Source organism: Sinohyriopsis cumingii, chromosome 1, assembly GCF_028554795.1.
Source record: "Sinohyriopsis cumingii isolate HCF-2022 chromosome 1, ASM2855479v2, whole genome shotgun sequence".
In the NCBI taxonomy this organism is placed as follows: Eukaryota; Metazoa; Mollusca; class Bivalvia; order Unionida; family Unionidae; genus Sinohyriopsis; species Sinohyriopsis cumingii.
Genome location: NC_142961.1, coordinates 56,960,205 through 56,978,249, shown reverse-complemented (window position 1 = coordinate 56,978,249; position 18,045 = coordinate 56,960,205). Strand labels below are relative to the sequence as shown.

General features: G+C 35.4%; 1 protein-coding gene across 1 annotated transcript in view; it reads right to left on the bottom strand.

Moving 5' to 3' along the window:
* The window catches only part of LOC149806916 (zinc transporter 7-B-like), a 56,225-nt gene that overhangs the window by 21,750 nt on the left and 16,430 nt on the right, over positions 1-18,045 (bottom strand). Inside the window, exons 5-8 of the mRNA XM_089959685.1 lie at positions 17,167-17,287; positions 13,574-13,609; positions 3,910-4,161; positions 2,066-2,201 (exon numbers count right to left, since the gene is read on the bottom strand). Coding sequence (XP_089815811.1) covers positions 2,066-2,201; positions 3,910-4,161; positions 13,574-13,609; positions 17,167-17,287 — 545 coding nt within the window. The remainder of the gene's footprint in view (positions 1-2,065; positions 2,202-3,909; positions 4,162-13,573; positions 13,610-17,166; positions 17,288-18,045) is intronic.

The following is an 18,045-nucleotide window of genomic DNA, read 5'->3' as shown; positions in this document are numbered from 1 at the left end:
AAAGCATTTAATATTTTCATTTAATATATTCGTTTAAAAGTAACATTAATTATTAAAAAGTTCTTGTTATAATAACATACTTATTTCAACTGAATATACATTAATAGTTCTTATTCTTGAAGTAAGCGTGATATGTGAGTGGGTATTGTTGCGATGCACATTGCAAAACCATTCAAAAACATCACTTAAATCTTGGTACATATATAATTTTCTTTCCATTTGCTCCATTTTCCCACTGCCATTGAATTACCTCCTTATCGGTTACAAGTTGATTATTCAAATCTTTTCAACATAAAATTGTTTTATTCAAGTCTTTTCTACATACCGTTGTTCAGCAAGTCCCGCCCCCACCTCCCCTGATGTCGTCGAGTAGAATAACCAACTTTCTTCTAAAATAATAGTCTCCGTTTACGTGATGACATGTTAATGTTTGGTAATGATTTATTCAGATGTTGCTAACAGAATGTGATTTAATTATGCAGACAAAACTTTTGTTAATTGGACAAAATGCATTCTTTGTAAAGGAAGCCATAAATATGTTGTCATGTGATTTTTCGGTCTTTGTCTGGTACTCTGTTTTGTTCAAGCTTAATTTCTGTGTGTATGTTAATGCACAAAATCTATTTTTAGCCTATGCTGACCCTGTCATGATGACAATTATGTGTGGCTGAAATCATCAAAAAGAAGAACTCGACAGATGTGTGAAACCCAAAACTCTATCATAACATCGTTAAGCCCATTTCCTGTAAATGTCAGCTTTTATAGACAATGATACAATATTAATCTTACTGTTACATGTACTTGAGTCAACACTTCTTTTAGTAAGTGAAACTTGACATTGGGAAACATGTATCAACGGAAGAGATAATCTGATTACTTACCTTACGTCACAATAAGAATTAATTATAAGTTCTGTACACATTGGAAAAACAAAGTGGCCACTCATGAGGCGAACATTTTACATTTTTGTACTAATATGCCAGCCGCTGGTCATGTTAGATGAGCGGCCGTTCTTGAGGGGTACTTTTAAATACACACTCGTCGGTGCCAAAGGATTCTGGCTGTAAGAAGCGGGTGGCCACTGGTAGGTGGGGGGAGGCCGTTCAAGAGGGGGACTAATGTATGTATATCACACTTAAATTCCATGTAAAAGGACAATACGGCATAAAATTTAGTGCACAACCAAATGAAATTCTAAAATGAAAATTGAAATATTATTGACACAATGTACACCTACAATTAGCTAGAAAGTAAAAACCTTCAAACCTGAGCTTAATCTAAAGAACTTTCACACTGCCCTAGGGTGTGGATGGACATATGGATGGATGGAAATACACGTGTACCACAAAGCAATTGCTGTCAATTTTCTGCCATGGTTGACAAAAAAAAAATTGATCCAGCTCTTCTTCTTGTTGTTTTGGTTTAACGCTATTATACAGTGCAAGATAGGCCATACATGACAGCCAGTATAACTGGTGGAGGAATAACCCGGGTAAGAACAACTAACCCATGGGAAGCTTTCTTACATAAGTACATAGGCCAAGCCTGAGATTCAAACCCATGTGGACAGAGATGAGTTGGCAATGGTTGGTAAAGTCGAGTGCTTTAGACTACTTGACCACCAAAGGCCCTGATCCAACTCTTAATTTTTGACAAAACTGAACATTTAGCAATAATGATGAACCTGTACAAGTAGATAGCATGGAAAAGTAATGCCTATGTTTTGCCATCAACAATTAAAACAAAAACATGCCCAGAAACAGATTCAAATGAAAATTCTAAAATCTGATTGACAACAAGTGCAAGGCAGCCAATCAGATGTCAGAAGTTTGGTAGAGTCTGAGAATCAAATGTTTTAATAACCTCCAGATATCGACTCCATGATGTGGCATAACCAAGACGATATAACCACCACAAACATGACTCCCAAAAGGAAGCTGAACATATTTGTATCTAGAATAAATGGAATAATTATGGCTAAGAATCTAACTCACTGGCACTACAGAAACATCCTTCTAAAACTGTCTTAAACATGACTTAACAATTTGAATGTATCATGACCTACCTTATTCCTATTAATGTAGCTATAAACATGGAGCATATAGGGTCGGCCACCATCCATCCAAAGGCATGTATAAGGCCAGAAGATATAATTACTCCCACACTTCCCAAAGTATCAGCAAGGATATGTAAAAACACACCTGGAAAAAAGTGAGATGGAAGTGAGCTGGAGTAATATTAAACTGCTGCTTAATTTCACTAGGCTACAAACAGGTAACTTTACATGTGGGGTGGACTTAAAAGTGTACTAATTTGAAGAAAGACAAGGTTTTCACCTTTTTAGGGGCCTTATGTGAGAGCAAACATGGTATTTCAGTCTATGTTTCACAACAATACTGATATATCACAAATTACTTTTTCACAACAATGTTTTCTAATAATAGCTGAATACTCAAATAAATTTATCAAAAAACCTAACTTCTTTAGTATATGATCTTTCTCCAAAAAAATACTTATCCCCTTAAATTAACATTAGGAAAATTAATTATACTAACTCTTGAATACAGCCCTCTCAGAATTATGAAAATTATATATACCATAAAGAATAAAGGGAACAAACACTCATTACCTCCCTTTAGCACTGCTAAATGGCTACCCATGGTTATGGTCCCTTCTGAGGGATACAACACATTTGCAGGGAGGTAACAGTAGTATGATCAGGCAATTGTTCTTTAAGAAACATGACTTACTAAAACACTTTCTCAAATACATACAGGAAATGACTAGGTTTGATGCATTTACTATATCCTTGATGCTTCACTTTTAAAATCAGTAGGGGATACAAATTAATGGAAGGGTAAATGAATACCATAGTAATAGGAGTTAACCATTTCTTCTCAGAAAGGCACAATGAAACACCTGCAACTGGACCTATCTAAACTGGTTGAATCTCAGTGTTATTTTCCTGCATATATATACTGCTAGATCAAACTGTAAATTCTGAATGATGAACAAACAATTCTTACTGCAACACTATGGTTATCTATGTATGAGAAACAACCCAACTGTAACAATATATTTATCGATGTATATTACCAAAGCACTATGATGTAACAAATTTTTATCTATGTAAGGAAAGCATTTTACTGTAATAATATAGCTATCTACGCATGAGAAGCATTCTACTGTAATAAGATAGTTATCTATGTATCAGAAGCACTCTACTCTTAACAATAGTTATCTATGTATGAGAAGCATTCTACTGTAATATAGCTATCTACGTATGAGAAGCATTCTATTGTAATAAGATAGCTATCTATGTATGAGAAGCATTCTACTGTAATAAGATAGTTATCTATGTATGAGAAGCATTCTACTGTAAAAACAGTTATCTATGTATGAGAAGCACTCGAATGTAATAACATAGTTATCTATGTATAAGAAGCACTCTACTGTAATAATATATTATCTATCGATAAGAAGCATTCTACTGTAACATTAGTTATTTATGTTTAATAAGAACTCTACTGTAACAATATAGTTCTCTACAAGAAGCACTCTGCTGTATAAAGTGCATACCTATATATGCTGGTGTATGAGGGTCTCTGCTGTTCTTTCCATTCATAATTCCATGTGAACAATATAGACCCTAAGCACGGCCTTCCATCAGATTAAAAGTTGGAGGGTGAGTTGCCAAAGTAGATGGGAAGTTTGGAGGACCTTACTCATTGGGGATACAGGTATTTTTTTGTGGTAAAGTAGCCAGTGTAAAGCAAAAGTAGCCAGGCAAATCACCCAGCTGCCCGCTGATCAGGAAAGCCCTGCCTGATCTGCTGGTACATTATGTAACAGTAGATGGGTCTATATTGTAATATGGCATATTTTAGAATCCAGTGTCAAGTTTCTCACCTTCCATAATTTGATTTTGTGAGGCTTTTGCCCCTCCATGACTGTGCCCGTGTCCTTTATCATGACTGTGACCATGACCTTTATTATGCCCTTTCTCATGATTGTGACCATGCCCTTTTTCATGACTGTGACCATGACCTTTATCATGACTGTGACCATGACTTTTATCATGACCTTTGTCATGACTGTGACCATGACCTTCATGACAGTCTGTTACACCATTATCAACATCACTGGCCTCTTCTTGCAGTCCTGAAATTGAATTCAAAAGCATTAATAAACAACTGTACACTATACCCTGAAAAATGTGTTAAAATATCCATCCTTTAGTGTGTACATACATACATACATTCATACATACATACATACATACATACATACATACATACATACATACATACATACATGCACATCTGGCAGACAGGTATCTGTAAAATTTCATTTTGAATTTTTTTTATACAAAATGAAACATCAATACACAATTTTATTTAATGTATCAGAAAATGTGTCCTTTTTGGTTCTGGATTAGATGTTGATTTGGTCAATGGAAATTAAAGCATCCAGTTTTGTTGAAATCTACACAGAAGAACTTAAAACTACTTTTCAAAAAGCAAATACTAAGGCTAACATCTATTTTGGCACAGTGCCCTTGACCATCAAGCTACTGGTCACCATTATTCTTCTACCATGGATTGAGTGGCAGGCACATTAAAATTTGGTTGAAATCTGTCAGCTAGAACTTAATTTATTTGCAGGAATTAAAAATACAAGTAAAATTTATCTGTGACATTAACCCTGACAGACAAACGCTAAACCTACTGACCCCCAAATCCAAATGCAGCTATTTAAGCTAAAAAGGAATAAAAATAGAAATTAGCTGAAATATATCCAACAGTATATGTAACATTTACTGTGCAGAAATAAAATACAAAGAAAAACTGACTGTTATAAACTTCTGACATTTGTACTACTAATCTTCCAGTAAATAAGTGTATTTAATTAGTGGAAAGAAAACACACCAAATTTCAATGCAAACTTTTAATTAGAAATGCATGAAAATGAGATATAAAACAAGTCTAATTTTCATAATAGATGCATTGACCATCAATCTATTGTCTAAAAAATAAGTATGTTTCTCACTTCGATTATGAGGAAAGAACAAATGAATGAATGAACACGTAGAAACACACTTCATTCAAATACTGATTCTCCAGAATGACTTAATATTATCCAGATGGAATCTGATGCGTCTGGCTAATCTAAGTTTATATATAAAGTCAGGGGTGTGAACAATATATTAAGTGCAAAGAAGAAAAAGCAAATAATAATATAACAAATGTAATACTTTTCTTTCTCTTTCATAGCAAATCTTTGATTAAGACCACTTAAAAGCTCTATATTAATCAGGAAAAACAATGGCTGGAATAAGCAAACATTTGGAACTTCAAACCTTTTTCATAACTAGTTGATACATGTTATCTTCCACTACTGGAAAACATAACATCCCTTTAAAACTGACATGTATACAAGTATTAATAATATGTATTAGATTCTATTTTCTAATATCACTGCAAATCAAAATCGCACTGGTTACACAAGTTCACTTATAAACAATATACAGTGGAACCCCGCTATAACGCGCCCCGCCATAACGCGAATTCGGATATAACGCGGTCATAGCATGGCTCCCGAAATTTCGTATATTCATTCACACATGGAGAAAAAAAATTTGGTGAAAAGTAAAAAAAACAAAACAAGAAATTAACTTCATTTTGGGCATGAGATTAGTTGTGACTTTTAAAATAATATGATCGTGGCATGGTTCCTGAAATTTGAAATTCATTTACGTGTATTCTTATTGGACCGTGAAAATATTTGTTTAACGTACGAGAAATAGTGTGTAAAACGTTTATTATAATTTGGTGGAAGAATTCGCATATGACTTTTAATAATAAACGATCGGAACTTAACAATTTATCCAGGTTCTTTAAGTGATTTTGGAGAAGTGATCGTGTATGAATTCTAAAATAATACGATATATATAACGTACGAGAAATAGTGTGTACAACGCTTGGCTTCTGAAATTTATCAATTTGAACAGGTTGTGGTGAAGCTCCGTATTCTACTCTAGAAGAGAAAACTGGTTTCATTAGGTTTTTGAATTGTTAAGCCGAAGTAAACATTATCGGAAGTGTTACTTATTACGGATCCATGAGTAAAGCCAGTAAATCGTCTTTGTGATTGTCTTCATGAATTCTGTATACAGTCGTTGCTCAAACAATAGCCGACATGGGCTTCTTATTTAACTGCAATCACAACCAAGCAGCAGACAAAGCTGTGGTTGATACAAGAGTCGCACAATTTAATAAACATCAAAGGACGAAAGCCGCCAACATGTATGCTGTGCTTGGCGGTGTGATCAAACAACAAACAGTTGAAAGTAAATAATATCCACTTTATTATCTGTAAATTAAATGGGTATGAAATTGTACATCCGTTCAGCTTAATTTTGTTTTATATAAAAAGTGATTCGTAACCATTGCAGGCCTTCATTACTTAGTTATCGAGCTTTAGGTGGCGCTATACAGTTTCGCATTTTGCATAGGGTTAGGAATTTAAAGAAAAAGAATGTCCCCGGCTTTCCTCACTGGTTATACTGGCTATTTAAAAAAGACCTTGTATATCTTAGGTATAATGCAAAGAACCTTTAATTCCCTTTATTTTGGTGTATGATTGATGGGTGTACTATGGGTTATAGAGTATACAGCTTGGCCTTACTTCAAATGTGCACCTTTCAAAAAAGTGCTAGCTCTACTTGGTCATTTTCACTTCCTGAACTTCAGAGGTCATTTGTATAAAAAAGAGCCGATAACTTTTTTTACATTTTATATATTTGGTAATTCATTCATTGCACTTTCAGAAGCTGGTATTGTCTACTCTGGCAAAATTCATTTTCCCTATTTTAATAGCTGCTATGTATAGTGTACTTTAGACTAATTCAGACTGATTTTTTAACACAAGGGAGCAGTCATTTTAGTTAGCAGTGTGCTTAAATCATGTAAAATTTCCAAAAGTACAATATCCAAAAGAAATATCATCCACATTACATTAATGTAGCATAGAGGTATGCAAACATTCTCTCCACTGTGCATGTTTTAAATGTGAACTACTTCACCTTACATACGTCACTCTCTCAAAAGTACATATTATCTGGTGAGCGCCACCTTATCTGTGTACGTTGTTTGCTTATATAAAAAAATATTTTACTGTTATGGAAAAGCAAGTTCAAAAACGCAAGTCGTTTTCTGCTAAAGAGAAACTGTATGCCCTAGATCAACTAAAGAAGGGCAAACAACAAACTCAGCTTGCCAGAGATCTAGGAATCAGCGAGTCCACTTTGCGAGGGTGGAAAACAGATGAAGGAAAGCTCCGTAGTCTACCCAACATTCTTGAAGAGGAAACTGGTTTACAGCGTAAAAGGGTTAAGTTAGCTAATGACAATGTCCTAGATTCAGCTTTGTACCAATGGTTTGTACAAGCTCGCTCAGAAGGTGTTCCAATTTCTGGCCCAATTCTGAAAGCCCAAGCAGAGAAATTTGATCGCCGTATCAATGGAGATGATTCCAAATTTAAGGCGAGTAATGGCTGGCTAGACAGATTCAAGAAAAGGCACGCTATCAGCCAAGTTCTTGTGTTTGGGGAAATCCGCTCCGCTGACAAAGAGGCTGCCAATTCCTACCCGATTGGGCTGAAAAAGTTGCTGGAGGACGGTTGCTACACAGCCAACCAAGTTTACAACTGCGATGAGACTGGTTTATGTTATAAAATGTTACCCGATCGCACCGTTGCAATCAAGACTGACAGTCACAAACGAGAAGGTTTCAAGAAGAGGAAGGACAGAGTGACTCTTTTATTTTGTGTTAACAAGTCTGGCAGCCACAAAGTCAGACCTCTGATGATTGGAAAATCGAAAGCTCCCAGATGTTTTCATCATGTAAATATGAAGGCACTTCCATTTCAGTACACTAACAGCAAGAATGCTTGGATGAATAGCTCCATATTTGACGACTGGTTTCACAAAACATTCGTTCCAGATGTTCGGGCTCATTTACGAAAACTCAAGCTGGAGGAAAAAGCTCTCCTCCTGCTGGATAATTGCCCTGCCCACCCCCCAGCGGAAAATCTTGTCAGCAGTGATGGCAAGATCAAAGTTTCGTACCTCCCGAAAAACACTACGTCAGAAATCCAGCCACTTGACCAAGGCATAATTTCCGTATTTAAACAAAATTATCGCCGTGAAATGATAAAGGGAATGGTAGCAGATAATAACGCATCCGTCGACACATCATTGGCATTACTCAATTTAAAAGAAGTATGTCACCTTGGAGGTAAAACCTGGGATGCTATCACTGCACGCTGCATTGAACGATGCTGGATAAAGGGTCTTGGGCCAGCTTTTACGCCCTCGACACAAAATGATAGTGACGATGAGCTTGAATTTACAGGATTCACTGAAGACGACGTACGTTTAGCAGAAGAAGCACTCAAAAAATACGAGCACAGTCATCATGATATCCTTAACTGGTATTCAGTAGATGACATCTGCCCTATATACGAACACATATCAGATGACGAAATTGTTACAAATGTCAGCAGGAAGAATGAAGCTGCACAATCAGAACCTGAAACCAGTGACGATAATGATAACGATGACGATGGCACCCGAACTCCCCCACCAAAAGTGTCTGAAGCAGTAGTACATTTAGAAGCAAGTTTAAGGTGGCTGGAAACACAAGATGTTGACAGCGTCAAAGTCCTTCAATTAAGAAACATTCTTGACTTTGCTAGAACCCAACAGTTCGCGGCAAAGAAGCAAACGTCATTGGATATATTTTTCAAGAAATGATGAAATTTAAATTTGGAACCACACTGACTTTGCACTTTGCGCAACGATTAATTTAGCAGTTTTCACACGTTTCTTTTGATGTTCACAAAATCTGAAATAAAAGTTATTTGCACGCTGAAATCATGCGTTGATTGTTAATTATTCTTGCAGTTGTCGCATATGATAAAATTTTAGCGGTATGAAATTTGTACAGACACCGTATGTAGACCCGGGAATAGCTGCATGCAATGACCGTACGATATCAGACGGCAAGTAAATGGTTTCAATATTTTGTTCATCCTATATTTTACACGACGAATTCGGACTATTACAAAATTATTGAATATTTTAAATCTGTACGATTTTCAATGAAATTACATCCACTATGGATGAACTGCATGCCACGACGGCACAGTAGCATACGGTGTTGATACACTTTTCATGATATAGCGATAGTCTGGTATTATCGGTCAATCTGTATTATCGTTCAAACAAATAAAAATTAGTAAATGTTTTTAATGCACAGTAATAACCTATAAATATATTAGCCATCGATTATTTTGAATATATCTTAATTAATGCATTCCAGTTAATATTCATCTGATGATAAGCCGAATTTTGATCATTGTACATGTATACACGTATATGTTCTCGGAGAAAAGTTAAATATTGTAAAACCCCGCATTAACGCAACCCCACTTTTAACGCGATCCGATTTTATGGACCCCGATCATCGCGTTATAGCAGGGTTCCACTGTATATATATATATATATATATATATATATATATATATATATATATATGGCCAGAGACAACATTATGGGCATCAAGTTTTATCTTTTTTGCAAAGTGATCTATTCTATCATCAATCTCTTCCTTGATTTTTCCATTTCCTCAACAGCATGCATCTTATAGGTGTTTCCCCCATCTTCTTCTTTCTACTGTTCTTTCATTTTTCTCATACTCAGAAACTTTCTATTTTGGGATGTTCAGTCCTCTGAGCTTTTCATTCCTCTCAACATGTTGTTCATCTTTCTTTATTTTGGTATTGTAGAGCAGTTCTTCAAGTAGTTCAATACATGTTTGTTAACTCTACCATACTTAACATCCTTATGCTTAAAGAACTTCAGAGCAGAAGCATTTCTAACCTTGAGGGCATACTTAACATTTTGAACAGAACTGTAAGTTTCAACTTTTTTATTAGTGGCCTTATGGATCTATGATGTTAACCTTAGTGTTAAATGAAGACTTGACCAATGTCCTATGGATAAGGCTCTGCACACAACTTTGCTCAACAAGGGTATTTGCTGGTCTTTCTTGTAGATACCCAATGTTAAGTTAACAAGGGTAACAATGTTAAGTTAACAAGGGTAACAATGTTAACTTAACAAGGGTATCTGCTGGTCTTTCTTGTAGATGCCCAAAACTTAACAATGTCCAAAATCATCATCGGGAAGGTTGTGATCAACACGATATATATTGGTTTTATGTACAAATTCTTTGTCCTTTTTAATGAGAAAGTAAATATGAATTCTGTTGAGCTGTGATTAAGTTGTTTTTGTTCCAATCAAATCTGATTAAATTGCTTTGTTCCAACTGAACGTGAATGGAGTCTTTAGGAACTGGACTGTTGAGGATTTTTTGGCACAATGGATGAATCCAGTAGCCACTTTATTTGTCACACAAAGATCATTCTTCTGGCTACCTTTTACAAGTTTCTTGGCTTCAGCTCCTGTGAACATGTCTGTCTTCATAGAATTTACTATGAACATGTCTGTCATCTTTAAGAATTTTCTATTAACATGTCTGTCTTCTTTAAGAATTTACTATCAACATGTCGGGCCATTTGTGGATGTCTCTGAATACTTCAGGTCATTGTGGATGTCACTGAATACTTCAGGTCATTGTGGATGTCACTGTTTACTTCATGTCATTGTGAATGTCACTGAATACTTCACATCACTGAATACTTCAGGTCATTGTGGATGTCACTGTTTACTTCATTGTGGATGTCACTGTTTACTTCATGTCATTGTGGATGTCACTGAATACTTCACATCACTGAATACTTCAGGTCATTGTGGATGACACTGTTTACTTCAAGTCATTGTGGATGTCATTGAATACTTCACATCACTGAATACTTCAGGTCATTGTGAATGTCACTGAGTACTTCAGGTCATTGTGGATGTCACTGTTTACTTCATGTCATTGTGGATGTCACTGAATACTTCAGGTCATTGTGAATGTCACTGAATACTTCACATCACTGAATACTTCAGGTCATTGTGAATGTCACTGAATACTTCACATCACTGAATACTTCAGGTCGTTGTGAATGTCACTGAATACTTCAGGTCATTGTGGATGTCACTGTTTACTTCATGTCACTGAATACTTCAGGTCACTGTGGATGTTACTACCAAACTCCCAACTGTCTCCACAAAGTTTTGTTCATCACAAAAATGACAATTAATTCCACTCAGCAGATTCACTGACATTTTTAAAGTCCTGTTGATAGCCATGTGATGAACTTTATTAAAAATTCCAAAAAATACTGTCTCTCTTTTTAAATAGCCAGCAAAGAAACCTAAACATGAAAAGCAGGTCACGGTGACCTACCTTTGCATATGATGGGTAGTACCCTCCATAACGAATATAACAAAGAAACTGCGATAAATACAACTTACTGTTGACATTATACCAAGAACAATGCTGTTGGAAAAGTGATACCTTTGTCTCCCCTATATTGGACAGGTGACAAAGAAACTGTTTAAAACATCTTAACAGTTTTACAATGATCATGCCAACAGTGAAAAGTTAATATCCATGTTCCATTATCTGTTCACACAAGCCCACCATGATGTAAATGTCAAAGATGACTTCTACCAGCAGTATGTAACTTAAAAAATATATTGAAAAGGGCCCTTCTCACTATAATCTGCTCAACAGGGCCCTAAAGAAATGAACATCTGTTGTGAAACCAAGGAGTTAGGAAAATGGGCCATCAGGGGACATAACTTCTCTAAACGAGGATGTGGAAGGCTGGAAATCCAATTCATTTGTTGTTGTTGTGGGGTTTAACGCCATTTTTCAGCACATGATAGGCTATTAATGGTGGAGGAAGAACCCAGGAAAACCCCGAGAAGAACCACCGACCCACGAGAAGCTACTGGCAAGCTTTCTCACATACCCACATTGGCCGAACCCTAGACTCGAACCCCAATTCATTTGTAGTCTCATCAATATAAAAGTCCATGAGACACACAGTGGATATTCACGGTCTCATCAAAACAAAGTCCATGATATACATGGTGGATAATCACGGTCTCATCAATATAAAGTCCATGATACACATGGTGGATAATCAAGATCTCATCAATATGAAAGTCCATGATACACATGGTGGATATTCACAGTCCCATCAATATAAAGTCCATGATACACATGGTGGATATTCAAGATTTCATCAACATAAAGTCCATGATACACACGGTGGATATTCATGGTCTCATCAAAATGAAAGTCCATGACAAACATGGTGGATATTCATGCTCTCATCAATATAAAGTCCATGATACACATGGTGGATAATCACGGTCTCATCAATATAAAGTCCATGATACACATGGTGGATATCTAAAACTTCCTTACTAAAGTTAAGATGTGCCTAATAATTGAGAAAGGTCAATCAGGGGCCATGACTCCTGCAAAGGAGACTATTCAACACTGGAAATAACACTTATTCAAGGTCTACTCTGTATAATGCTACGTCAGATTTGGTTGAAATCCAACAATGCTTGCTAATGTAATGCTACGTGTCAGATTTGGTTGAAATCCAACAATGCTTGCTAATGTAATGCTACGTGTCAGATTTGGTTGAAATCCAACAATGCTTGCTAATGTAATGCTACGTGTCAGATTTGGTTGAAATCCAACAATGCTTGCTAATGTAACGCTACGTGTCAGATTTGGTTGAAATCCAACAATGCTTGCTAATGTAATGCTACATGTCAGATTTGGTTGAAATCCAACAATGCTTGCTAATGTAATGCTACGTCAGATTTGGTTGAAATCCAACAATGCTTGCTAATGTAATGCTACGTGTCAGATTTGGTTGAAATCCAACAATGCTTGCTAATGTAATGCTACATGTCAGATTTGACTGAAATCCTGTTGGATGCTTACTAGTGTAGTGCTACATGTCAGATTTAATTTAAATCCAACAATTCTTGCTAATGTAATGTTTCAAAAACCAAAGTAAGTAGGACTGGCTGTCGGGGGCATGACTCTTATAAACGATGTCACAGAATGCTGGAAAATAAACTCTTTCAATATCTCATTGCTACAAAGCTGCATACAAATTCAGTAAAGTTATCTTGATGGATGGACTGATGGACAAGATTACTAAACATTTTCTGCTGACTTCAAAGAGGAACAGCCAAGCAACTTAAAAAATTATATCTATTTCAATAAAGAAATCTATGATTTCACTGTTGCAATTTTAAATAACTACACATTTTAATTATGTAAGAAAAACTGCGATGAAACAGGTAGTTATTTTTTTTTAAATAGATTCTCCATTCATTTGATCATTGGGATTGTAGAGTGAAAACACAAATGACTTAAGCAGACCTTTGTTACACTGTCACATCACAATAAGTGTTACTGTCAGTGTAACACTCCTCCCAAAAAGTCATTTATTGTGCAAGATAAACACCACTGTTCTGCAAAGGCTCATTTTAGAATTAAAACAAAAGTAATTTAGACCATCTTACCAACTCCTTGAGAATGTCCATGGGAGTGTCCATGATCTGAAACCAAAAATAAAAGAATTTCTCATTTCAGATTATTCCAGCCTTTCATACACAATAATTATTCCTCCTTATTTGTTAACTCAATGTGAGAATAAACAATTTTTAAAGAAAAATTTATCTAACGTGTTCTTTAAAGGGATTTATTCCCCACTATCTGAAAAGAATTTCCTAGAATTCAAGATAAGACTTTTTCTGTTCCTTCTCTTTAACTGCTGAGTGCTGAAACCCTCTCTGATACTCTTGAGTGAAAAGAATCTTAAATTTGCTATTATGGCAGCCATATTGAATGTAAGATCAGCACGATTTTCATTCAGACAAACTAGACATCATTAAAAGACTTTTGGTGAAAACTTTTTTATTATGACCATCCATTCAGGAGAATATGTTCATTGTTGCAGCCATATTTGAGATGCAAAGATCAACTTGATATCATAATGAGTATTCTGGTGGAAAACCCAATGCTGACACAACTTTCCATTTAGTTGTTGTTGTTATGGGGTTTAACGCCATTTTTCAGCACAAGATAGGCTATACATGGCGGCCAGTATTAATGGCGGAGGAAGAACCCAGGAAAACCCCGGAAAGAACCACCGATCCACGAGAAGCTACCGACAAGCTTTCTCACATATCCACACTGACCGAGCCCGAGACTCGAACCCACGTAGACAGAGGTGAGATGGCAGTGATCCGTGACGGAGAGCGCTTTAGACCACTCAGCCACTCGGGGCCCCCACTTTCCATTTAGTAGCAATAACAAGATTTTCAACATGACTGCCATGGTGATCATACTGGATATCAGATTGGAACCACTTTCACTTCACAACAACTAGACATAAAAGAACTACTTTTTATCTAGGAGTAGCTTTAAGATTTTGAAGAGGGAGGCAGTCATATCAGACATATTGTCAGCTTGACAATTTTCATCGAGGACTAACTAAAAATCATAAGTCTTTAGTCTTTATGATGATAGCAATAACAAGATTTTCAACATGGATGTCCTGGCAGCACCAGTTTTATTTAGGACTAACCCGACATCATAATAAGTCTTCTGGCAAAAACCCCATGCTGATATAAATTTCCATTCAAGAGTAGTATTAATAAGATTTTTAATATGTCCGATGTGGTTGCCACACTGGACATCAAAACAGTACCATTTTAATTAGGAACAATAAGTCCATCCATTCAAAAGAAATAGTGATAACAAGATTTTCACTCTACAAAATTTTCCCAATGGAAAAGAGATGCTGAAGCATATATATATGGACTTGCATGAGAATATTTCAGATGTGTACTGCAGTGTGATATCAATCATACAATCTTACCATGTTACTATAATGCATTCAATTGAGTAAAAATCCTTCTGTGTTACCAAAAGCTTTCACTTGAGTAAAAAAAAATATGAAAAGACATGACAACAGGGTTTAATTTTGAAGCTTGTTCACCAAGAACTGCCATTCGTTTTTTGAAGGTGAAAAGTAGCTTTAAAAATGGATGCCATGGGTAGTGGTTTTACAATATGAAATAAGTAACAGAAGTCAGAAAATGTAAAATTATTGGTGGGGGGGGGAGAGGAAGGGAGCAAAATTTCTCTCATTGTCTAGGAGGGTAACACCCCTGAGTATGCCCCCCACAGGCTGAAATGTTTGTGTATCAACTCAAGTTACATAGCAGACCATCTTTACTTGTTGGAGAAATGTGAAATTTGTTTGAAAATAGTGAAGATTTTTTTGGTATTATAGCATCTGGTATACAATTAATATTTATGACTGGGGGGGGGGTGTTGTTGTAGTAGTGGGGTTTGACGCAATTTTTCAGCACACAATAGGCTACGCATGGCAACCAGTATAAATGGTGGAGGAAGAACCTGGGAAAACCTCAGGAAGAACCACAAAAAGCTACTGGCAAGCTTTCTCACATGCCCACATTAGTTGGATCTGACTGGGGTGGGGAGGGGATCCAATACAAATCATTATCAAATCATGGGTTGATTGTACTTACTGGGGTTTTCCCAGGGTTCTTCCTCCACCAGTCATACTGGCCACAATGTATAGAAATGGCATTAAACCCAAAACTCCATAATCGATTGAATATAAAGGGAGATTACTTTTTAGTTGCATGCAAAACACAAAGGTAAGTAAAAATCCTGTGTAAATGGAAAGCTAAATATGGCTTCCAATCCATTAAAGGTGATCTGAATTATTTATTCCCTTCACAACTTACGAATCTAAAACCATACCATATTCCATAGGTGCAAACTTTCATAATTAGGAACATATAGTCATGATTATATGATCAAACTGTTAAATTGTTCAGTTAATAAATTTAAACACATTTTGATGATTTGTTTTAGTTTGAAGGTAAAATCCTTTGTAATATTTGTGAATATTGACAAACAAGAAAACCTTGTCCTTCTATACTTTAAATTATAGATACATCACATATAAATAATAGAATTTTGGGGGACTGCAACTGTATTTCAGTTAAATAAGACTAATTAGCCAAAAAAGCTGCTTCCATTTAACAAAATTGTAGAACAAAAATAGCAAAACACAACAGAAAAAAATGTAATATTTTTAAAAGGTTAAAATATACGTCATTAAAAGAGATTACTCCTGTACATTTATTAACATTTTTAACTCTTCAAAAAAGATATAACTGTATAACAAACAAAAATTAAAATTTGCTCCTAGTAACCGATTATAATGTATTATCAATTGGTTAAGTGGAACCAATTATCGATTATAAAATTCTGACCAATTCCCATCATTAAGGTCTACTTTATAATACTCTGTACGTACTGCAAACTGCTCCAAATTATCAACATTTCTTCACAAAAGAATTAAAGGGAGTCAATTCAATTTCAATCAATATTTAATATATGTCACAATATATGTGATGTATTCAGGTTGTATTTTATGTTTATTATGTGCTTTTATCGATTTTATTTAGGTCAAAATGTAAGCAAAATATTTTTTCATGGACACTGAACTTTTTGTACAAATGACTGTTTATTCCTGCATAAACTGGTACACAAGTAGAAGAAAGAAAAAAGTTAACTAGTGTGCCACTATAACAAAGGGTCATACTCCCTCTTGTAACAGCTGATGTCATTGTGATGCACTCAATTTTATCCCAATTTATTTATTTATTATTTTTAAAAAATATGTAAATAAGAAAATTTCTACAATTAAAAGTGACACATTTTTCATTCAGGTTAAACATCTTGTCCTCCACCAAATAAATTAAAAAAGTTTTTATGGCAAACCCTCATATTCAAGGACTTTATAATGTTGTTTGAAACAAGTATACTATGAATTGTCAACAACCATTTTGCAAAATACTGTGTCTCACCTGCATTTGAACAATGACTTAAGTTTCTTCCTGTCCTTTGCCTATGGAATAGTTACACCAAATGTTTCAACATGCTTAAAAAATTTACTTTTGTGATGGTCATTTTTTGCTAAGATACGACAAAACTATATATGAAGGATAAGGGAAGAATTATTTTGTGTCAAAAACATATTATCCCTGTAGTTTTAATGAATTATTCTCACCGTGACCTCCATGTGCATGACCATGCTGAAATGCGAAAATTCCCACTAGGTTGACTAGAAAACCACCTACAGAAACCAAGAACAGCCTCTCATGTCTGACTTCAGGTGGTTCTACCAGTCGCTGTAAACAAAAATAAGATCATTATTTTGGAGAATAACAAAGCAGCATTATGAAGTGCTGGATCTATAAATGGAAATGACAAAGAAAACAAAAGGTACAAGTGGAATACAGCAGGTATGGAAACCTATTTAGCATCTATAAAATGCATATCGAAATCCACATTACACAAAAATGAATTGTTAAGTAAGTAACACCTTACCTGCCCACCTGACAAAGATACAACTGCAATGGTATATGAACGTCACAACTCCAAACTTTACCACAAAATCTTTATAATGACATCATTGCCTTTGAAAAGTAATGACTATGTCACTAGATAGAAACTGTAGACCAAACTTTTGGAAACTGAGAGTTTATGGCCAGATATTAAATTTCCTGACATCCATGACTCTCAAAAACAAGAACTCTACAGGCATATCTTGCCGCTATGCTTATGTCATTATACCAAAAAGACTACAAAAGATTGCAAATTAGGTCACCATTGATCCCATTTCTTGATCATTGGAATAAACAAGATAATTAGGTCAACAAGGATAGAGTCCAATTATTTTTACCTAACTAACTTACTGTATTTCTCATATGATAAGCTTTTGAGGATGGTGATGAGGTGGCCTTCATGATATATTACAAATTGTGGTAGCAATCAGAGCAAACTCTGCCTTTACTGTCACACCAGAAAGCAAATTTTTCAGTAAATTATGTTTCTCCTAGAATACATTCCCCCATCACATTAATGTAAGCCTTAGTACATCCCAAAT